Here is a 23578-nt window from a genome sequence, read left to right as displayed (position 1 = left end):
CATCATAGATCCCAGAACACTACAGGACCACATCATAGATCCCAGAACACTACAGGACCACATCATAGATCCCAGAAGACTACAGGACCACATCATAGATCCCAGAAGACTACGGGACCACATCATAGATCCCAGAAGACTACAGGACCACGTCATAGATCCCAGACTACAGGACCACATCATAGGTCCCAGAAGACTACAGGACCACATCATAGTCCCCCGAAGACTACAGGACCACATCATAGATCCCAGAAGACTACAGGACCACATCATAGATCCCAGAAGACTACAGGACCACATCATAGATCCCAGAAGACTACGGGACCACATCATAGATCCCAGAACACTACAGGACCACATCATAGATCCCAGAAGACTACAGGACCACATCATAGATCCCAGAAGACTACAGGACCACATCATAGATCCCAGAAGACTACAGGACCACATCATAGATCCCAGAAGACTTCGGGACCACATCATAGATCCCAGAAGACTACTGGACCACATCATAGATCCCAGAAGACTACAGGACCACATCATAGATCCCAGAAGACTACAGGACCACATCATAGATCTCAGAAGACTACAGGACCACATAATAGGTCCCAGAAGACTACGGGACCACATCATAGATCCCAGAAGACTACAGGACCACATTACCTGTCCCAGAAGACTACAGGGCCGTTCACAAAGTGCAATTTGCGCATTCACAGTGAAGCCTTGCAGAAAACTCTCTCCTCCCCCCCCCCCCAACCCCCACCATTTGCCGGTGTTTCTTTGGCTTACTGTTCAAACTGGCTATCCCGAGGGAACGATCTGACGATGCAGCCTGCTGGTCACAGAGGCAATCAAAGACTGGATGTTCTTTGATCGCCTCTATGGCCTTGGAGGACCAGAGCAACGTCATGACATCACTTTTGGTCCAAAGTGGAAGTAAACGCTTTTATTTATTTAAAGCAAAAAGATCACATTTTTTATTTTATGTTTTGCTTTTAAAGATAAAGGAGAGCTTTGGGGTTTTTGACCCCAGATCTCTGTATAAAGAGGACCTGTCTTTTCTTATTTCTATTACAAGGCATGTTTACATTCCTTATAATAGGAATAAAAGTGATACAAAAAAACAAAAAAATAAATAGAAGGACAGTGTAAAATAAATAAATAAGAAAAAAAAAATTCCAAGAATTAAAGCATTAAGCATAAAGCGTCCCCATCCCTCCATGCACGAGCGAACACATGCGCCAGTCGTGCACACATATCTAAACGGTGTTCACAACACACGTGTGAGGTATCACCGCAAAACATTAGAGCGAGAGCAATAATTCTAGCGCTAGACCTCGTCCGCAACTCTAATCTGGTAACCTGTAAAAAAACGTTTAAAGCGCTGCCTATGGAGATTTTTAAGTACCATATACTGCGCAAGCGTAATTTTTAAGTTTGACACGTTGGGTATCTATTTACTCGGCGTAACGCCATCTTTCTCGTTCTACAGAACAATCAGGAAATGTGTGTTTTTTTTTTTAACTCATTAAAGTGTATTATTTACAAAAAAAAAATGCATTTGCAAAACCGCTGCGCGGATACAGTGTGATATAAAAAATTGAAACATTTTATTCTCTAGGACCTCTGCTAAAAAATATATATACCGTATATATATATATATATATATACCGTATATACTCGAGTATAGGCCGACCCGAGTATAAGCCGAGGCCCCCAATTTACCCCCAAAAAACTGGGAAACCTATTGACTCGTGTATAAGCCGAGGGTGAGATATGCCTGTCCATCCCTGTGTGTGTCCGTCCATCCCTCTGTGTCCGTCCATCCCTGTGTGTCCGTCCATCCCTGTGTGTGTGTCCATCCATCCATCCCTGTGTGTGTGTCCATCCATCCATCCCTGTGTGTGTGTCCATCCATCCATCCCTGTGTGTGTGTGCGTCCATCCATCCATCCATCCCTGTGTGTGTGTGTGTGTGTGTGTGTGTGTGTCCATCCATCCATCCATCCCTGTGTGTGTGTGTGTGTCCATCCATCCATCCATCCCTGTGTGTGTGTGTGTGTGTCCATCCATCTGTGTGTGTGTGTGTGTGTGTGTGTGTGTGTGTGTGTGTGTGTGTGTCCGTGCAGCCTTGTGTGTCCAGCCTACCTGTGTCCGTCCGGTCCCGTCCCGAGCCTCCGTGTCGTCCCGTCCCGAGCCTCCGTGTCATCCCGTCCCGAGCCTCCGTGTCGTCCCGTCCCGAGCCTCCGTGTCGTCCCGTCCCGAGCCTCTGTGTCGTCCCATGCCAGGATCGCCGCTCTTCGTCGGCGCCCTGGCGGCCATTCCCCTGTTCAAAAGCCGCGCCTCCGCCTGTGATAGGCGGAACACTCAATTTCCCAGCAGTCAGTGTTCCGCCTATCACGGACATCGGCTCATCCGAGGATGAGCCGATGTCCGTGATAGGCGGAACACTGACTGCTGGGAAATTGAGTGTTCCGCCTATCACAGGCGGAGGCGGAGGCGGAGGCGCGGCTTTTGAAAGGTAGAATGGCCGCTGTCTGTCTGCTCGACACGCTGTTCGGGCAGTCAGACAGCGGTGACTCGAGTATAAGCCGAGGGGGGCACTTTCAGCCTCAAAAAAGAGGCTGAAAATCTCGGCTTATACTCGAGTATATACGGTATATATATATATATAATGTTCGGGGGGTTCTAAGTTATTTTCTAGCAAAAAATACAGATTTTTACTTGTAAACAAAAAGTGCCAGATATTGCAGAGTCCTTGTGGGACGGGTTATACTGGATTAAATTAAATTTTTGTTTGTTTGCCGGTGCCCTCGTCTCCTGTAGGCAGCAGTATAACAGTTAATGACTTCCTGTGTCCCTCAATGGACGAGAAGGAAAATTAATTCTAATATTTTTACCTATTTTTTAAGACTCTCCTAAAAATTACAAAAACACAGAGGATGGGTGAAATATGCATTTTCTTTTTTTATTCCCCCCCCCCCCCCCTTAAAAATCGTAGCGAAGATGTCCACACACATAAATCTGGATATGGACTCATTAGCAGTCTCCTTACCTCAGTACAGAATGGAGTGAGCTGGGGGTGGACCACGGGCTGCACGTACGTATGAAACGTGGACTCGATCTCCATTGTTCTGCCATTTAACTTCAGAATGGGGAATTCAATTATTTCCTAGAAGAGAAAACACAGAGGTGGAATGTTCAGTGGTGCGGGAACACTTCACTACGAACTTCAGATAATAAGAGTTCAGCTTCAGTCCTGGATCTAACACACAGGTCTACAATCTCGGCATTTTCATGAGGATGAGCTCCGTATTGCCGGCAAAACCGCCCCTAAAAAAAGACACTGCTCTGAAACAGTGCCGGGGCAAAGTCATCTAGGAGCCAGGGCAAAGAAGCTGAAGGGCCCCCCCCTCCCCCAAAATGTATGAGCATTATGTGTCAGCAAAAATCCCCTCCCCCAAAAAATGTGAGCATTAATCTTCATGCCTACCCCATCAATTCCCTTTCCAAGCCAAAGTCCCCCCCCCCCCAAAAAAAAGTTCCCACTCCGAATACAAATCCCGCCTCCCAGCTCAAACCCCGCCCCCCCCCCCGCCACCCCAATCCCTTCTCCTAGCACTAATCCTCCCAATCATCTTTACTAGCACAAATCCCCTACCCGTCAAATTTCCCCCCTGAGCATAAATTCTGCCCCCCCCCCCCCAACACCAAATCCATTCTCCTAGCATTAATCCTCGCCCCCAAATTTCCCCTCCTAGTACAAATCCAACCAATCATCCCTACTAACACAACTCACCTCCCTACCCGCCCCCCCACCCCAATCTCCCCTCCTAGCACAAATCCCCCCAATCATATCTACTAGCACAAATCCCCACCCCTCAAATTTCCTCAGTGAGCATAAATCCTTGGCTCCAGGTCCTGATTGACCATCAGCATGGGTCAAGGACTGGGGGTTTCTTAAATGAATGAAATATTTGTATAGCGCACAATGCGAACTGAATCGCCTCTAGGAACAGGAACAGGTGCACCGAAAATATCAACCCTAAGGAACAGGAACAGGTGCACCGAAAATATCAACCCTAAGGAACAGGAACAGGTGCACCGAAAATATCAACCCTAAGGAACAGGAACAGGTGCACCGAAAATATCAACCCTAAGGAACAGGAACAGGTGCACCGAAAATATCAACCCTAAGGTACAGGAACAGGTGCACCGAAAATATCAACCCTAAGGAACAGGAACAGGTGCACAGAAAATATCAACCCTAAGGAACAGGAACAGGTGCACCGAAAATATCAACCCTAAGGAACAGGAACAGGTGCACAGAAAATATCAACCCTAAGGAACAGGAACAGGTGCACCAAAAATATCAACCCTAAGGAACAGGAACAGGTGCACCAAAAATATCAACCCTAAGGAACAGGAACAGGTGCACCGAAAATATCAAGTTTGGGTTAAGTTTACATAACCCCCTGGACTGTATAATTAACCTTCAACAAACTACATAAAAGACTGGAATGCTTTGGATCCACGTCGTACCTGACCCCCAGCAAGGGTAAAGGAATGGGGGTTTCTAGGCCATAAAAGAAAAAAGGTGCATATAATACTGTATGAAGGCATGTGTCCTCTACCTGGATTCACCATTTCAATGTTGGTGGAAACCGATCTTTTCTAACGTTCTTGTCTTGAACCTCCTGAGATGTCTCAAAAAACAAGTACACACTGTACACAATTTCAAGTCCGGGACAGGTTTGTGTCTCACCATTAGCCTTCAGCCTACATCAATTACGTTTGTCAAACTATACAGAAGACTGGAATGCATTGGCTCCAGGTCCCGATTGACCACCAGCATGGGTCAGGGATTGGGAGCTTCTAGGCCGCAAAGAAAGGACACCGTGTGCATGAATACGTCCTCTATCTGGATTCACCATTTAAGTATTGGTGGAAACCAATCTTATCTAACTAACCCTTTGTGCACCTCCGGGGATGTCTCAAAAAACAAGTAGACATTGTAAAGAATTTCAAGTCTGGGATAGGTTTGCCCTGCCCCAGGTATACATGTCCTATATCTGGATTCACCACTTCAATATTATCAGGCAACATCACATATGTATTTGGTGAGCATCTTGGTGGAACATGGGACGGTAGTTTTTGTTACCAAACAGCAAGGCATAGTATTGCACGTTGGCACCTTTTATTTATTCTCCATGTCAGTCCCCTTAATTTTTTATTTTTTGTGTGCGTCACCCATCACTTAGGATTGTAGGCTGTGAGTCTTCAGGCCGACCCTAAAGTCTACATGCAGATGAATGGCCGTCGGGTTCCCCCTTCCCTTGCCTTGGAGTGTCTCACTTTTGGAGGGCCTCCCACCCAGTACTCATCTGTCGAATTCGGCTGACCATGAGTCAGGCCTTTTGGCTAGGTGGACTTGAGCGTGCCTTACTTCCGTAAAGAGTCTTTCTTGTGCCTCAGGAGGTCAGAGAGGGATCCTTCCTTTTTTGGGAGGAGACCATTCGACACACCCTGGTGCCCTTTTTTGAGTGTGTGTGTTCACATTAGAGGTGCGTGATTAATCGCGAAACGATCTCGATTCACCCCCCCCCCCCCCACGCGATCTAAGTTCTGGGTGACCCACGATTTTCTTTTAGTGCCGCCGGTTCCACGTAACCAGCGCGGAACGCAAATGGCGGATATCGGAACTGACGTCAGTTATTGGAGCGTGCGATGTGGCGTGCCGCTGCCTGGCTGTGGGCGGGTACAGTGGCCAGGAAACAGCAGTGTGAGTGTGCACTGCTATACACAGTAGTAGGGGTGCAACGGATCGTCACCGATCCATGATCCGAATGGGTCACTCCGCTCGGATCGGCACATGCCACAATCCGCAGAGCTCTCCGCGGTCTCGGCCTTAGGAAAGGCCGCGGCTTCGGCCTAGCTCCGAAGCGGCGGCCATCTTTCTACACCCAGGCTGTTTACACTGTGATTGCTCCGAAGGAGCGATCACTTGTAAACAAACCGGCGTCATGTCATGACGCCGATTCCTCTCTCCCCCTCTGTACTAATCTGTACAGTGGAGGGGAGAGATCCAGAGATGGAAGCAGCCATCCCTCCATACCCTGCAGTAACCAGCAATACCCTGCCAATACTCTAGCAATACTCTAGCAATACTCTAGCAATACCTTGCCAATACCCTAGCAATACCCTAGCAATACCCTAGCAATACCCTAGCAATACCCTGCCAATACTCTAGCAATACCCTGCCAATACTCTAGCAATACTCTGCAATACCCTGCCTGCCAATACTCTGCGATACCCTGCCTGCCAATACTCTGCGATACCCTGCCTGCCAATACTCTGCGATACCCTGCCTGCCAATACTCTGCGATACCCTGCCTGCCAATACTCTGCGATACCCTGCCTGCCAATACTCTGCGATACCCTGCCTGCCAATACTCTGCGATACCCTGCCTGCCAATACTCTGCGATACCCTGCCTGCCAATACTCTGCGATACCCTGCCTGCCAGAACTCTGCGATACCCTGCCTGCCAATACTCTGCGATACCCTGCGATACCCTGCCAATACCCTGCCTGCCAATACTCTGCGTTACCCTGCCAATACCCATCCTGCCAATACTCAGCGATACCCTGCCTGTAAATTTCTCAAATAAAACTGTTTTTTGAGAATCGTGATCTTCATTCTAAGCAAAAGAATCGTGATTCTCATTTTTCCCAGAATCGTGCAGCTCTAGTTCACATGAAATTTTTTGGATCACCTTGGTGGTTATTTTTTGTGCACCGCACCACATGCTTAAAAAAAAGTTGGTTGGTAGTCGGTAGAGTTAAAATCCAGCCAATTTTAAAAATGTTTTTGGAACATTTAGAAGTTCTGCTAGATTTTTAGCATTACCTTTCTCTGCTCCATCTAAAACAAAAGTTAACCTTTTCAGTTGTACTTCAGCCTTATGGAAGGGTGGTGTGATGACCTTGGCTGGTCCATGTAATCCACCACAAGTCTTCCAGGGGGGGCCGTCTTGTGTCTATAGTTAGACCGTTTTCCCAGAGCCTTTCAGCAGCACCCTCTCGAGAAGCCATATAACATTACTAGATCTAAATAAAAGTTATCAGCACAAATAAATGAGGCCTCATTTAATATCGTATGCCTCGTTTTATTTTGCAGCCAGTTAAGACCGAGATAACTGCAATAAATAAAATGCAGATTGCTGCTAACGGTAACAATATCCGTGTAAAAAAAAAAAAACGGAGGGGAGATAAAACAAACAGCCGGGACCCAAAGGAGATAAAAGCATCATCATTACTTTCCGCTGCTAATCCCGTTTCTTTTCAGGTCCCTTGTGTATCGGCGGTGGCACGTTCTGAACACAGAGTGACAATTTGTTTTGTGTCTGCGGAAGATGAATTGGTCAGTCGTCTCTAATAAAGATGCATAGTGATGAGGCCCGCTCCTCCATATATTTTTTAGAGGTCTCGGGTTATGCAAATGAAGCGGCTGACTGATGTCACGGCTAGAGCGCTGGAAAAATAAAAAAAACAAACCGGTAACGGACGCTCCTTAATATTCAAAAACAGTTTGCGAAAATTTAATCAAAGCAGCCAAAAGCCAACATTTTTACTTGCTGACACTTTTATGAGCGCGTACGTACATTTTTTACTAGCGGGAAGGCAATTAGGAAGGGTTAACCCGTTCAACGCCGGTGATTCCGCTCGCCGTAAAGCACGCAGAGGAGAAACAGAGAGTTGATCGGAGGTGATGCATCGCCCTGCACGGCTGCAGAAAGACGACCAACTTTGCTACTAGAGGGCGGTAGCAAAGAGCACCTGTCACTCAACATTCCAGTGGCACAGGAGGACATTTTATGGGTTGAGCTATTGTGGTCTGTACATGGCTCTGAGAACTTGTAAGATTAAAGTGTAAGGAAACCCATAATAACAGCAGACCACGGGAGGGAGCCAGGCCCCTGTATTTCGGGCATCTGGCTTATAGTGGCAGGCCCTTTGATTAAACCCTTTGTTTTTTAGATGTTTTGTGGGTCTCGGCAACAGTCCCCCTCCAGTATTACAAGGATGTGCCTGTTCACATTCCTTGTACCAATGATCTACCAACTAATATCCACTTACACTTGACCTGGGTTGAGCTACAAATTCTCAAAGGGCAATATATAGGCTATGCATGTGAGATCTTTCTGCTTTTTCGGCCCTGTTCCCGGTTGTCCCCTCCTTGGCCTGTTCCCACCCACTCCATTCTGAGGAAGCAGACTCAAGTATGAAAAACATATCAATGCTATGGGGGAGCTGTCCTATCACTTCGGGGGTCTCCAAACTTTCTAAACAAAGGGCTAAATTTACTGGCCTTGAGGCTTTAGACGTGGTCAGGTTGTGGCCAGTGGGATTAGAAAATGCCATGGCGTCGGTGAGAACAAACAGTGCCCCATCATTGGTTTCAGTGAGAGGAATAATGCCCTATTGTTGGTATTGGTTGAAGGAATGGTACTCATTGTTGGTATTCAAAGTAGGATTGGTGCCCCATCGTATCGGATCATCATCAGCATTCAGACTTTATAAAGAATGCAACAAGATATGTAAGAGTGCAATAAAGACGGCTAAGATAGAACATGAAAGATGCATAGCAGAGGAGAGCAAAAAAAAATCCCAAGAAATTCTTTAAGTATGTAAACGGTAAAAAAGGAAGGACAGGCCATATTGGCCCCGTAAAGAATGAGGAAGGACATCTGGATACAAAGAATGGGGAGATGGCAAAGGTATTGAATTCATTCTTCTCCTCAGTCTTCTCGGGGGAATCGGGGGCTTCAGTAACCAAAACTGCAGTGTTTATCCTCATGACACATCACAGGAAGCACCTCCATGGTTAACAGAGGACAGAATTAGAATTAGACTTGGGAAACTTAACATTAATACATCACTGGGACCAGGTGGCTTGCACCCGAGGGTACTTAGGGAACTCTTACGGGCCACAATTTAGAAACCACTGTATTACATCATTGAGAAATAGACATTTGGATGTTATATTTGTGGTTGAAATTTGGAACGTATGTTAAGTCTGTGAAAGACATTAGGCTGTCCATAAAGAATGGAAATTAAACATATGTATAAATATGCTACACTAATTTGTGACTCTTTTAGGACCATTTGGTCCAATATGAGATTAATAAAAACGATGTTTTAAATCTAAATGTCTCCACCTGGCACCGGGGGGGGGAAGTCCACTAAAATAGTTTTTGTGGCGTTGTAAACGCTTAAAATATTACATATAGGGTCACCAGAAATTATTTTTTTGCTCCTGCCCAGGCCTAAACCCAACTCCAGGAAGTTAACAAAAAAAAAAAAAAAAAAACCTCCTTGCAATGGGCTTTGGGCAGGGGAGGAGAACACCAAAACTGACTGGAATGGAGGTGTAAGATAAGTAACGATATCTGTATTTAACCCCTCGACAGAACAGGCATTTACTTCTAGCAGTGTAGGGGGGTCCCACCGCAGGGGTAGATTTTTTAATTCCTGGAGTTGGGTTTTAACGATCCACATTGCAGGAGAAGAAAAACTCCTAGAGTGGAGATGATGACCATTGATCCAGATGTTCCAGGTAGAGATATATTGTTCAAATCCTTTCTTGGGTGAGGTCAAAGGTTCATCCATATGCAGGAGATTCGATCATCCATTCTTCTTCAGGTTCTGATCATGCTTTACCATACCAACCATGAATGGGCATTGCTACCTCCCAAATGGAAACCCACCCCTCTCTGCCCAAGCCTATTCAGAGGTGAATATAAAAGACACCTGTCCACAGAAGCAATCAATCGGGTTCCAATCTCTCCACCATGGCCAAAACCAAAGAGCTGTCCAAGGATGTCGGGGACAAGATTATAGACCTACACAAGGCTGGAATGGGCTACAAGACCAATCGCCAAGCAGCTTGGTGAGAGGTGACAACAGTTGGTGCGAATTTTCGCAAATGGAAGAAACACAAAATAACTGTCTATCTCCCTCGGTTTGGGGCTCCATGCAAAATCTCACCCTCGTGGAGTTTCAATGATCATGAGAACGGTGAGAAATCAGCCCAGAACTACACGGGAGAATCTTGTCAATGATCTCAAGGCAGCTGGGACCACCTTTGGGATGAATTAGAAAATCTAATGGTGAGAAAAGTCTTCACTTCCAACATCAGACACCCTCCAAAATCTTGTGGGAAGTCTTCTCAGAAGAGTGTAGAATATTATAGCCACAAAAGGGGGACCAATCTAAATGGTCTGACCTGTTTGCTGTGGAGAAACTCGAGTGTCCTGCATAGAATCCTGACCTCAATCCTATTTTACACCTCGGATGAATTAGTATGCTTATGGTGAGCCAGCTCTTCTCATTTTTTATGTAAAATTGCCCTGATGCTTCAATGTGTTTAGGAAAGGATACAACAAGAACAAAAGGGTTGTGTATCTGAACCAGGGAACATATGAGGACATTGTTAGGACCAGGCTCAAAAGATGAATGGATACAAACAAGAGCTACTGAAGACTGTCCTCCCTCCCTGATAGAAAGTCATTGTTGGAGTAGAGCGTTCCTTTAAGGTGTTCTGATATCAGTAGACTGCAATATATACGAACAAACTCAGATCTCACTCAGATCCTACTGTCCCCCTGAAATAACATGCGGGTTGTTGATGAGCTCAGTTGGTAAGAGAAGTTCTGCTACTATGAAAATTGCAAGTATAAAAAGGTCAGACTTTACTGGCATAACCAGGGGCACAACAAAAGTATATAAAAGTATGCATTTTATTCCCAATTATATTAAAACCAACTTAGTAAAAACAAACTTTATGTTTGCTGGGCGTATAGGCAATCAGTTATCATGAAAAATACAGTATCATGCTCCACAAGGCCAATTTGTCACATCTTGAACATACATGTAAATTTCTCATGGCTCAACGCATTTCTCTTTCAAGCTTCATCAGGACTCTTGAAGGCGGTTATTAGGGTGATACCAATACTAGTATTGGTATCTGTGCCGATACCGAGCATTTGCACGAGTACTTGTACAAATGGTCCGATGCCTAATCCGATACCGGGCAGTCTGAGGAGATCGGTGCAGCGGTAGGGGCAGTTAGAAGCATCGATCTCCCTGTATAGATTTCAGTAAATCAGCTGACAGCCGCTTCGCCTCCTGGCTTTCAGATGCTTTACTGAAATCTATACAGGGAGATCAGTGCTTGTAACTGCCCCCACCACCGCACTGATCGTTCCTGAATGCCTCCTGCATCCTCCTCTGTTCCCCGTCCATGTCCTCCTCCAGTCCTCCTCTTGTACCCTCCTACACTCCCCCTCTTTTGTCCTCCTACACTCCCCCTCTTGTGTCCTCCTACACTCCCCCTCTTGTGTCCTCCTACACTCCCCCTCTTGTGTCCTCCTACACTCCCCCTCTTGTGTCCTCCTACACTCCCCCTCTTGTGTCCTACTCCAGTCCCCCTCTTGTGTCCTACTCCAGTCCCCCTCTTGTGTCCTACTCCAGTCCCCCTCTTGTGTCCTACTCCAGTCCCCCTCTTGTGTCCTACTCCAGTCCCCCTCTTGTGTCCTACTCCAGTCCCCCTCGTGTCCTACTCCAGTCCCCCTCCATGTCCTCTTCCGACCCCCCTCTGTGTTCCTCCGCCCCCTCCATCACTCCCCCTCTGTTCAAAGAGAAAAGAACCTGCTGCTGCAGGTGAGTATAGAGAGTCCAAATTGATCCTACCTAAGAGTGCCAGCCCCAGCTCGCCTCTGTAGAATCCTGAGATAAGAAGAAATGGTTGCACATCCAGAGGTTCCAATGCCTTTACTGAATCACCATAATAACACCAGCATACAGTCATATAGACGCGTTTCACACATACATACTTAATCATTATCCCCCTCTGTGCTCCTCCGCCCCCTCTATGTCCTCCTCCAGTACCCCGCCCCATATCTGTCAGGATGGAGAGCAGAGGAAGGATCCGGTAAATCTGTAATTTACCACCTCCTTCATTTTCTGAATGAACAGTTAGTGATCACTGACTCTGTCCATTCATAACCGAGAATCGTAAACTGTGTTTATGATGATGCTTACGTTTATGAATGAGAGGAGCCTCTGTCCCCTGTCCATTCATCTCCAGAGCAGCTGAGGCGGCAAAGAAAGGGACTGGGGAATCTGTGTCTTCAATCCCTGTCTCAAAAGGCGCTCCCAGACTGCCCCCGCCCATTGCAATGAAAAGGCAGCACTTCCAATACGCCTGAAAAGTGCTTCGGAAGCACCACAACACTGAAGTTTTTAACCCCTTTTTTGGAGTTAAAAGCGCCCCACTAGAGGCCAAAAAGTGGCACCAAAGCACCCCTTAAACAGCAGTAAAGCGCCACTAAAATGAGCAACGCTTTACCACGATTGCACGGGCAGCCCCAGTGCGAAAGGGGTCTTAATGTAACGCAATGGCGGATCGCAAAAAATGGCCTGGTCATGAAAGGGGTAAAACCTTCCGAGGCTTAAGTGCGTGCGAGGGGGGTGATTCTTTTCTATGCCCACCGTATTACTGTTCAAGCTTTTCCGTAGAGTAGAAAGTAAACTGAAAACGCCCATCCAGAAGACTTTGAGATTGCCCTAGCAGGTACAGGCCCCACCATGGTCATGGCATTCGGAGGCAATATGGAGAAGGTTACATCTCCCCGGTCCAAGAACCACACTCCCTTCTTCCTATACAATTAGTAGGAAAGGAAATACAGTAAATAAAAACAAGCTGTTTTTACCAGTTTCAGATCTGCAGGCTGTATAACAAGGATGGGATTGGGGGGGAGGCGATTCCACCCACATTAATATATAATGTGTCCGATTCATCTTCCTGCAGCTCCTCACAGCGAGGTACCCCAGCCGGGAGGTGTCAACAGGGATTTACGGCGCTGTGATAAGACCCCATTAGTAAATACAGATGCCATATTATCAGCACGAGGGGCTGTTACAGTTTTATTCTATCTCAGGATATATAGCATATCGTTTTCCAGGCGACGGTAAATCGAGATGTACGACGCCCGCTGTGCCATGCTGTGTACGTGTAATACCAGGTTAATGGCCAACTGATTTATCAGAGGGGATCTGCATTGGCAAATGGCTAATCACACAAGAGCCAGAGAGAGAGAGAGAGAGAGAGAGAGAGAGAGAGAGAGAAAGAAAAGAGACAAGAAGAGAAGAGGAAAGGGAGAGAGGAGGAGGAGAAGAGAAGAGAGAGAGAGAGAGAGAAGAGGAAAGAGAGAGAGAAGAGGAAAGAGAGAGAGAAGAGGAAAGAGAGAGAGAAGAGGAAAGAGGATGAGAGAGAGCGAGGAGAAGAGAAGAGGAAAGAGAGAGAAAAAAGGGAAAAGAGAAAGAAAGAGAGGGAAAATGAGAGAGGAAGAAGAGAGAGGAAGAAGAGAGAGGGAGAAGAGAGAGGGAGAAGAGAGAGGGAGAAGAGAGAGGGAGAAGAGAGAGGGAGAAGAGAGAGGGAGAAGAGAGAGGGAGAAGAGAGAGGGAGAAGAGAGAGGGAGAAGAGAGAGAGAAGACGAGAGGGAGAGAGAAGACGAAAGGGAGAGAGAAGACGAAAGGGAGAGAGACGAAAGAGGGAGAGACGAAAGAGGGAGAGAGAGACGAAAAAGGGAGAGAGAGAAGAAAAAGGGAGAGAGAGAAGAAAAAGGGAGAGAGAGAAGAAAGAGGGAGAGAGAGAAGAAAGAGGGAGAGAGAGAAGAACGAGGGAGAGAGAGAAGAACGAGGGAGAGAGAGAAGAACGAGGGAGAGAGAGAAGAACGAGGGAGAGAGAGAAGAACGAGGGAGAGAGAGAAGAACGAGGGAGAGAGAGAAGAACGAGGGAGAGAGAGAGAGAGAAGAACGAGGGAGAGAGAGAGAAGAACGAGGGAGAGAGAGAGAACGAGGGAGAGAGAGAGAAGAACGAGGGAGAGAGAGAGAGAGAGAAGAACGAGGGAGAGAGAGAAGAACGAGGGAGGGAGAGAGAGAAGAACGAGGGAGGGAGAGAGAGAAGAACGAGGGAGAGAGAGAGTAGAACGAGGGAGAGAGAGAGGAGAACGAGGGAGAGAGAGAGAGAAGAACGAGGGAGAGAGAGAGAGAGAGAACGAGGGAGAGAGAGAGAGAGAGAGAGAGAGAAGAACGAGGGAGAGAGAGAAGAACGAGGGAGAGAGAGAACGAGGGAGAGAGAGAAGAACGAGGGAGAGAGAGAAGAACGAGGGAGAGAGAGAAGAACGAGGGAGAGAGAGAAGAACGAGGGAGAGAGAGAAGAACGAGGGAGAGAGAGAAGAACGAGGGAGAGAGAGAGAGAACGAGGGAGAGAGAGAAGAACGAGAGAGAGAGAGAAGAGAGAAAAGAGACGAGCAGAAATAAGAAAGAGACAGAAAAGAGAAGAGAAGAAAGAAAGAAAGAGAGAGAGGGGGGAGATGAGAAGAAAGAGGGAGAGAAAATATATGAGAGAGGAGACAAGCAGAAGAAAGGAAGAGAGAAGAGAAGAGAAAAGAAAGAGGGAGTGAGAGAGAAGAAAGAGAGAGGGGGGAGAGAGAAGAAGAAAGAGGGAGAGAGGAGAAGAGAGAGGAGAGGAGAGGGGAGGAAAGGAGACGGAGAGGGGAGTGAGAGAAGAAAGAAAGAGAAGAAGAAAGAAAGCAAGGAAGAGAGGAGGAGAAGAGGGCGAGGGAGGAGAAGAAGGGGGGGAGATATAGCAGAGAGGAGAGGGAGGGAGGGAGAGAGAGAGAGAGAAAGCGAAAAAGAGAGAAAGGAAGAGAGCAGAAGAAAGAGAGCAAGAAGAAAGAGGGGGAGGGAGGAGGAGAGAGAGAGAAGAAAGAGGGGGAGAGAAAGAAGGAGGAAGAGAGAAAGAAAGAAGAAGAAAGAGAAAGGAGGAGAGGAGAAGAAAGAGAGAGCAAGAAGAAAGAGGGGGAGGGAGGAGAGAGAGAGAGAGAAGAAAGAGGGGGAGGGAGGAGGAGAGAGAGAGAAGAAAGAGGGGGAGAGAAAGAAGGAGGAAGAGAGAAAGAAAGAAGAAGAAAGAGAAAGGAGGAGAGGAGAAGAAAGAGAGAGCAAGAAGAAAGAGGGGGAGGGAGGAGAGAGAGAGAGAGAAGAAAGAGGGGGAGGGAGGAGAGAGAGAGAGAGAGAATAAAGAGGGGGGTGGGGAGAGAGAGGAGGAGGAAGAGAGGAGTGCGGTACTTGCATGGTCTCGCCAGCCACGCGGCGCTCTCATCTCTCCCTCGGTGTAGCGGGGTCAAGTGCTGCAGATTTTATTTAGTTTTGTGAAATGAAAGTGGAAAGGTAGAGGAATGGGGGAGTGTAATGAAAATGAACAGTGCAGTTTGGGTTTAAATGTTATGGAACTGTCTTTTAATGGACTAATATGATTTTGTTTGATTTATTGTCCGGGAGATTGATGATATTTTTCCTGCTCCAATTATCCTGTGTAAAGAGTGGAAGTCAGTTGAGTGTTTTTTCTAGCTGGTCGGGGATGAGGTCGGGGATGAGGTGAGGCGCGGGTCTCGGAGGACGCAGAGGCGCTATACTATATAGAGAGGTTTCCTCTCTGTACCTGAACTGTCCATCACGGCGCTGAGCTATGGCGGGGGCAGGACATTAAGGGCACTTTCCCACTGAGCGGCGCTGGGCATCGGTGGTAAAGTGCCGCTATTTTTAGCGGCGCTTTACCTCAACTTTGCTGCGCTTTTTGGCACTTATAACCCCTGCTAACGGCTGAAAAAGGGTTAAAAGCGCCCGCAAAGCGCCGTCGGAGGCTATCCCCTGATGCTGCACATCCAACAGATGCTAGGAAGGTGAATGGCGTGGCAACCTCAGCCTGGACTCCAACCAGCCACGCCCACACTTCAAAATAGGGTGGGCACAGGGCGCAGAGAATGCAAACAGAACCCACCCAGGTGTGTTACAACAGGAAATGACTATTGGCTATTGTAAATCTGATCCTCCTCCCGGCCAGAGAGTAGGTTTTGAGACCCATCACCTGAATGGCTGAAAGAACAGGCAATTCTATTGGATGCCTAGGAGGAGGGGAGGAGTGGCATGCTGGAAGCCACCATGATAGAGGACAGGACACGGAGCCGATGCCCATCTAGATGGGGTAAATGCCAGACCAGCAGACAGTGGGGGGGGGGACTTTCCGGATATACACTTAGCCCAGCTTAACACTGACAGCGGGAATGAAATCGTTCAGCTGAATTCGCACGATTTAAAAAAAAAATTACATAAATTTTATTTGGGTACTGTATCGCACGACCGTGTAATTGTCAGTTAAAGTAACGCAGTGCCGTATCGCAAAGAAATGGCCTGGTTATGAAAGGGGGGTAAATCTTTCGGCGGGCAAGTGGATATAGAGTGTTTTGCACGTTTCTTTGGATACCGTTTCCTTCATATTGCACTTTTGGATATATTATACACAGGAAATTTGTTTTATTGGACAATATAATAGAGAGTAGGGCTGGTCACTTTATTTTTCCATTTCTTTATTTCTAATGAGCCAATTTTCCCATAGCTCGGATAAGCTATGAAATGTCCTCAACATTCCGGAAGGAGTCCAGTTGAAGGTGTCCACATCCTACTAGATATACCATGACCTCGGGTGAGTGAGAACCTCCACAGACGCCTTTTCATTTCCGTGTAGAGCGGGAGAAAGGAGGGAGGTCTTCTGTTTGTCAGGCTAATAGAGACAAGTGTTGGGACCTTTGGAAGGTTCAATTCATCTCTCAGCTCGTTAATTTCATTGCGTGAGGCCTTCACACAGTTATGAAATTACAGGGCGACGTTCCAGGGTAAAAAAAAAAACTAAAATATCACTTCTGAAGAGACAATAGAAAGCTTTAGAGCTCCGGGAGTGACATCATTCACACACGTCATTATAACCTAAAGGGACATCGCTCTACAAGAGAAGATGGATGGATGGTGGGATCTGCACAGCTGACTCTGGAGGACATAACTCCATACTTCCGATACTCCACAGACTTGATAAGGAATTTACCGTATTTTTTATTTTTTTTTAAATTTAGTTCTGCATGCGAGTATCTTTATTTAAAACCTTAAAACCACGAGCTAACGAAAAACCTGCCTACATGACCTGGACATGTCGAAAAACCTGCCTCCTGCCTACATGACCTGGACATGTCGAAAAACCTGCCTCCTGCCTACATGACCTGGACATGTCGAAAAACCTGCCTCCTGCCTACATGACCCGGACATGTCCACTGACTGTCCACCAAAGGGCAGAAGTCACAAGTTTCTTCTATTATGTTATCAAGGAAGGAATCTGACCATCTGTCATTCCCCGCACCAGGGACAGTGGTCTTAATGGTCACAAGCAAAGTCTCCTTGGACGCTAGAATTGTTGTTCCATTAGATGTAGACCAGCAAGTCTCAACCTTCTTGCTCCAGGAGCTTGTAATAATTCTCAGGTGTCCAGGATATTGATTCATTGGTGGCCAATGGAACCCACCTCACAATGGTTTTCAGAATATCACCTTTACAGACAGCGAATAAAGATTATTGCCGTCATGCCGCTGGCTCTACCAAGTGGTCTCAGAGATGACACTATGTGGACACCATCAGACAGAAGGTCAATGAGCCACAGCTTGGGATTGGGATTGGGAATCAATCTCTCCTTCCCTAAGCAGCCTACATTGGCTAACCATAAAAAAATCGGATCACATTCAAGACCCTCTGCCTCACCCACAAATGCGTGCGTAGAGAAGCTCCTCAATACCTAGCTGAGAAAATCACTCATTACACACCAAATCCGCAGTCTTCAATCAGCCAACAAAAACCTCCTCCTCGTGCCAAAAGCCCGGTATAAATCCAAGGGTGATCGGAGAGTCGCTGTCCAAGGACCTCGGCTATGGAATGCTCTACCAATCAACATCGGCCTGGAAGAAAACCACCTGGCTTTTAGGAAAAAACTCAAGACCTTCCTCTTCTAGCTGATGATCAAAGCTCATCACAGCGCCTTGAGGTGATTCAGTTTGCGTTGTGCGCTATACAAGTATTTCATTCATTCACAGCCCAAAGAACCCATAGCAACCTCTAAAGCAGGGGTAGGCAATCTTTCAGAGGTTGGCATCTATCTGGACAACATGGAGGAAGTCAAAGATACCCAGGGGTTAGGTGTAGGCAGCACCCTTTAAAAATATATATATCAATATACCAATACAAAGATAGCATGAAGAAAACAGGTTTCCACAGTAGTGTCCTCTGCCCCCCTTCACATCACCCCCCCCCCACTACAGTATTTTCCTATGCTTCACATCAACCCCCCACAGAAGTGTCCTCTGCCCCCCTTAACATCACCCCCCTCCCCCACCACAGTATTGTTCTATGCCCCCCTTCACATCACCGCCACAGTAGTGCCCTTTGCCCCTTCACATCACACTCCCACTGTGGTCTCCTCTGCCCTCCATACCAGTGTCCCCTTAACACCCCCGCCCAAATCACTGTATTGTCATCAAACCTAACCAGCCCCTCCTGCCTTAGGAGAGCCCCCACATTGTGGTAGATTTGACGAGGTCTAGTCATCAAGCCTAACCAACACCTTCTGTCATGGGACAGCACCCACATTGTAGTAGGTCTGGCAAGGTCTAGTCATCAAACCTAACCAACACCTTCTGTCATGGGACAGCCCCCACATTGTAGTAGGTCTGCAAGGTCTAGTCATCAAGCCTAACCAACACCTTCTGTCATGGGACAGCCCCCACATTGTAGTAGGTCTGCAAGGTCTAGTCATCAAGCCTAACCAACACCTTCTGTCATGGGACAGCCCCCACATTGTAGTAGGTCTGGCAAGGTCTAGTCACCAAGCCTAACCAACTCCTTCTGTATTGAGAGAGACCCCACATTGTGCCGGATCTGCCAAGGTCTAGTCATCAAGCCTAACCAACACCTTCTGCCTTGGGAGAGCCCACACATTGTGGTAGATCTACTGAGGTCTAGTGATCAAGCCTAACCAACACATTCTGTTTTAATCGACAAAACCGATTCAAGTCAAGTGCCTTTGATCTGCTTGTTCAGGGTCAGAGAGTTGTCATCCTATAACAGGAAGTGCCTGAAAAAAAACCAACATGGTAGTGAAATTACAGTACTTCCTATAGAACTCAAAAGATGACCCTCTGGCACTCTTGTTGTCAATTTCACTGGATTTTTTTCAATTTGGGAGGCCATCGCCACTTAGGAGAGCCCCCATATTGTGGTAGATCTGCCAAGGTTGACTGGACATGATTTGGAAAGGCACACACCTGTCTATAGAAGGTCCCACAGGTAATAGTGCATGTCAGAGCACAAACCAAGCCATGAGGTCCAAGGAATTGTCTGTAGACCTCGGAGACAGGATTGTATGGAGGCACAGATCGGGGGAAGGGTACAGAAACATTTATGCAGCATTGAAGGTCCCAGTGAGCACAGTGGCCTCCATCATCTATAAATGGAAGAAGTTTGGAACCATCAGGACTCTTCCTAGAGCGGGCGCCCGGCCAAACTGAGCGATCGGGGGAGGAGGGCCTTAGTCAGGGAGGTGACCAAGAACCGATGGTCACTCTGACAGAGCTTCAGCATTTCTCTGTGGAGAGGAGAACCTTCCAAAAGATCAACCATCCCTGCAGCACTCCACCAATTAGGCCTGCATGGTAGAGTGGAAGACATAAGCCACTTCTCAGTAAAAGGCACATGACAGCCTGCTTGGAGTGTTCCAAAAGGCACCTGAAGTTCATGAGAAACAAAATTCTCTGGTCTGATGAAATAAAGATTGAACTCTTTGGCCTGAATGGTAAGGGTCATGTCTGGAGGAAACCAGGCACCGCTCATCACCTTGTCAATAACATCCCTACAGTGAAGCATGGTGGTGGCAGCATCATGTTGCAGCAATGTACAGAAATATTTTTGATGGAAACCTGCTCCAGAGCGCTCTTGGACCTCAGATTGGGGCAAAAGGTTAATCTTCCAACAGGACAACGACCCTAACCACACAGCCAAGATAACAAAGGAGTGGCTCCGGGACAACTCTGTGAATGTCCTTGAGTGGCCCAGCCAGAGCCCGGACTTGAACATCTCTGGAGAGATCTGAAAATATCTGTGCACCGACCCTCCCCATCCAACCTGATGGAGCTTGAGAGGTACTGCAAAGAAAAATGGGAGAAACTGCCCAAAAATAGATGTGACGAGCTTGTAGCATCATACATCATACATCATACTCAACAAGACTGGAGGATGTAATTGGTGCCAAAGAAGCTTCACCAAAGTATTGAGGAAAGGCTGTGATACTCATGTACACGGGAGGAGCCTGTGATGCTCATGTACACGGGAGGAGCCTGTGATGCTCATGTACACGGGAGGAGCCTGTGATGCTCATGTACACGGGAGGAACCTGTGATGCTCATGTACACGGGAGGAACCTGTGATGCTCATGTACACGGGAGGAACCTGTGATGCTCATGTACAGGGGGGGAGCCTGTAAAACTCATGTACACGGGGGGAGCCTGTGATACTCATGTACACGGGGGGAGCCTGTGATGCTCATGTACACGGGGGGAGCCTGTGATATTCATGTACACGGGAGGAGCCTGTGATGCTCATGTACACGGGAGGAGCCTGTGATGCTCATGTACACGGGAGGAGCCTGTGATGCTCATGTACAGGGGAGGAGCCTGTGATGCTCATGTACACGGGAGGAGCCTGTGATGCTCATGTACACGGGAGGAGCCTGTGATGCTCATGTACACGGGAGGAGCCTGTGATGCTCATGTACACGGGAGGAGCCTGTGATGCTCATGTACACGGGAGGAGCCTGTGATGCTCATGTACACGGGAGGAGCCTGCGATACTCATGTACACGGGAGGAGCCTGCGATACTCATGTACACGGGAGGAGCCTGTGGCTCCTCCCATGCACATAAGTATCACAGGCTCCTCCCGTGTACATAAGTGATATATATATATATATATATATATATATATATGTGTATATATATCACAGGCTGTACATATGTACATGGGAGGAGTCAGTGATACTTATGTACCTGGGAGGAGCCTGTGATATATATGTACATGGGAGTTTTTTCATTTTATATTTATAATAAATTTGCAAAGATTTCAAACAAACTTCTTTCACGTTGTCATGCTGGGGGTTTGTTTTTACAACTTTGAGGAAAATAATGAATTGAATCCATTTTGGAATAAGGCTGTAACATATCAAAAATGTGGAAAAAGTGAAGCGCTGTGGATACTTTCCTGGATGCACTGTATGACATCATGGAGAAATTACCATGAAGAAATGATCTAGGGAGATGTGCATACATGTATTTTTTATTTTGGATATAATGGTCACCGGAATTCAGAGAAGACACTTTATTATGATGATGTAAAGAAGATCCTGGAACATCGGGAGGTAAACATTCGGCCTCGTTGTGTATAGGAACGCCGCTGCCCCCAGTTAATTATACGGAAGGCCTGACAAATCCTCGCCGTTAAAAAAAAAAAAGAAAAACCAAAACTCATTTTCCGCCTTACCTCTTTTATCTTTTTTGATTTACACCATGGGCAGTCCCCTAAATAATTTATGGCGGGTTAAATTTATTGCAGAGCCCAGGCTGGCTGAGAAATTCAAATTGCCAAATAATTAGATTTTAGGGCAAAGCTTATAAATTATCCGTCGATTTGTCCGGCCTTGTTTGTCAGCTGCCTTGTGCTGCGGGTCATCGCTGGCATTTGCCTCTTTGGGTTTTAATTGCTGATCTGCGGCCGTGACAGATGAAAACTGATGCTTTCTTCTCAGGGCTGGTGGAGGCCGCTGGAGCCGCGGAGGGTTATTTAGAGAGGCATTTCTGATGGCTACAATACGCCGTGTTTGTAATAACAGAGATGACAGAACGGCGGGATGTGTGCGGAGGGGGGGGGGGGGGGGTTGATTTTTACAAGCCGCCATATGGTATAAATCTAAGAGGCGAAGGGCTCGCTTCTCACTACAAGGCTTATCCGGAGATCGCAGCAAAACGCATGTTAACACCGGTGCGTAGAACTCACATCCTGCCAAATTCCAATCAGGATGGCAGCCAGGGGGGGGGGGGGGGGGGGGGGCGTTTGCTGCGGTGCACTGCAGCGCAGGTGTGTTCCTTGTTAACAGACCTCTGCAGAGAGACCACTGCTTCCATACAGAGAGCAGAAGGCACATTTCTATGCAGCTTGTTGGCAGGGGACAGGCTTTTTAATTAGGCTGTGACAGGCTGAACGGTAAGGGCTCCTTCACACAGGGGAAAAAGAGGGAGGGGGGGGGGCAGCTGTGCCGCAGTTTTAATGCCCCCTCCCAGAATGCTGACAATACAGGCAATGCCACATCACCATCAGCATTTTTAACTCTGGGTGCGGAGCTTCACAAGCAGCACTGCCTGTCAAAACTTGCCTACTGAGGTCAATGACACCGCGCCGCAACCATGTGCAACGCACGCAATTGCGGCGCGGTCGTGTGGCATTATAGGGTTATGTCAGGCAATGAGAAGGCAACACAACACCTCCTTCCCATCTGTCAAACTGCCGGTGAAAAGCAATCAAAGGCAGAGTACAAGTCCGTATTTTTTGCTAGAAAATTAGAACCTCCAAACATTATATATACAGTATTTCACAAAAGTAAGTACACCCCTCGGTCACATGTTTGTAAATCTTTTCTTCTCTCTTCTCATGTGACAACACTGAAGAAATGACACTTGTCTACAATGTAAAGTAGTGAGTGTACAGCTTGTATAACAGTGTAAATTTCCTGTCCCCTCAAAATAACTCAACACACAGCCATTAATGTCTAAACCGCTGGCAACAAAAGTCAGTACACCCCGTAAGTGAAAATGTCCAAATTGGGCCCAAAGTGTCAATATTTTGTGTGGCCACCATTATTTTCTAGCACTGCCTTAACCCTCTTGGGCATGGAGGTCACCAGAGCTTCACAGGTCACCACTGGAGTCCTCTTCCCCTCCCCCATGACGACATCACAGAGCTGGTGGATGTTGGAGATCTTCCCCTCCTCCACCTTCCCTCTGAGGATGTCCCACAGATGATCAATAGGGTTTAGGTCTGGAGACATGCTTGGCCAGTCCATCACCTTTACCCTCAGCTTCTTTAGCAAGGCAGTGGTGGTGTTGGAGGTGTGTTTGGGGTGGTTATCATGTTGGAATACTGCCCTGCGGTCCAGTCTCTGAAGGGAGGGGGTCATGCTCTGCTTCAGTATGTCACAGTACATGTTGGCATTCATGGTCCCCTCAATGATCTGTAGCCCCCTAGTGTCGGCAGCACTCATGTAGCCCCAGACCATGACACTCCCACCACCATGCCTGACTGTAGACAAGACACACTTGTCTTTGTCCTCCTCACCTGGTTGCCCCCACACACGCTTGTCACCATCTGACCCCAAATACGTTTTATCTTGGTCTCATCAGACCACAGGACATGGTTCCAGTAATCCATCTCCTTAGTCTGCTTATTTTTTTACACTGTCCCTTTGTTTTTATTTTATTAACACTTTTATTCCTACTACAAGGAATGTCCCTTTTAATAGAAATAAGCGCGACAGGTCC

At 47.1% G+C, this 23578-nt stretch overlaps 1 protein-coding gene across 1 annotated transcript in view; it reads right to left on the bottom strand.

The window, feature by feature from the left end:
- The window catches only part of ERI3 (ERI1 exoribonuclease family member 3), a gene marked incomplete in the record, with an annotated part of 403278 nt that overhangs the window by 336352 nt on the left and 43348 nt on the right, over positions 1-23578 (bottom strand). Inside the window, 1 exon segment of the mRNA XM_077450748.1 lies at positions 3055-3171. Coding sequence (XP_077306874.1) covers positions 3055-3171 — 117 coding nt within the window.

This window comes from Lithobates pipiens, unplaced genomic scaffold (assembly GCF_037356315.1).
Source record: "Lithobates pipiens isolate NorthernLeopardFrog02 unplaced genomic scaffold, aLitPip1_a1.2 Scaffold_23, whole genome shotgun sequence".
Lineage (NCBI taxonomy): Eukaryota > Metazoa > Chordata > Amphibia > Anura > Ranidae > Lithobates > Lithobates pipiens.
The sequence above is the reverse complement of the archived record's forward strand: the minus strand, read 5'-3'. Positions and strand labels throughout refer to the sequence as shown.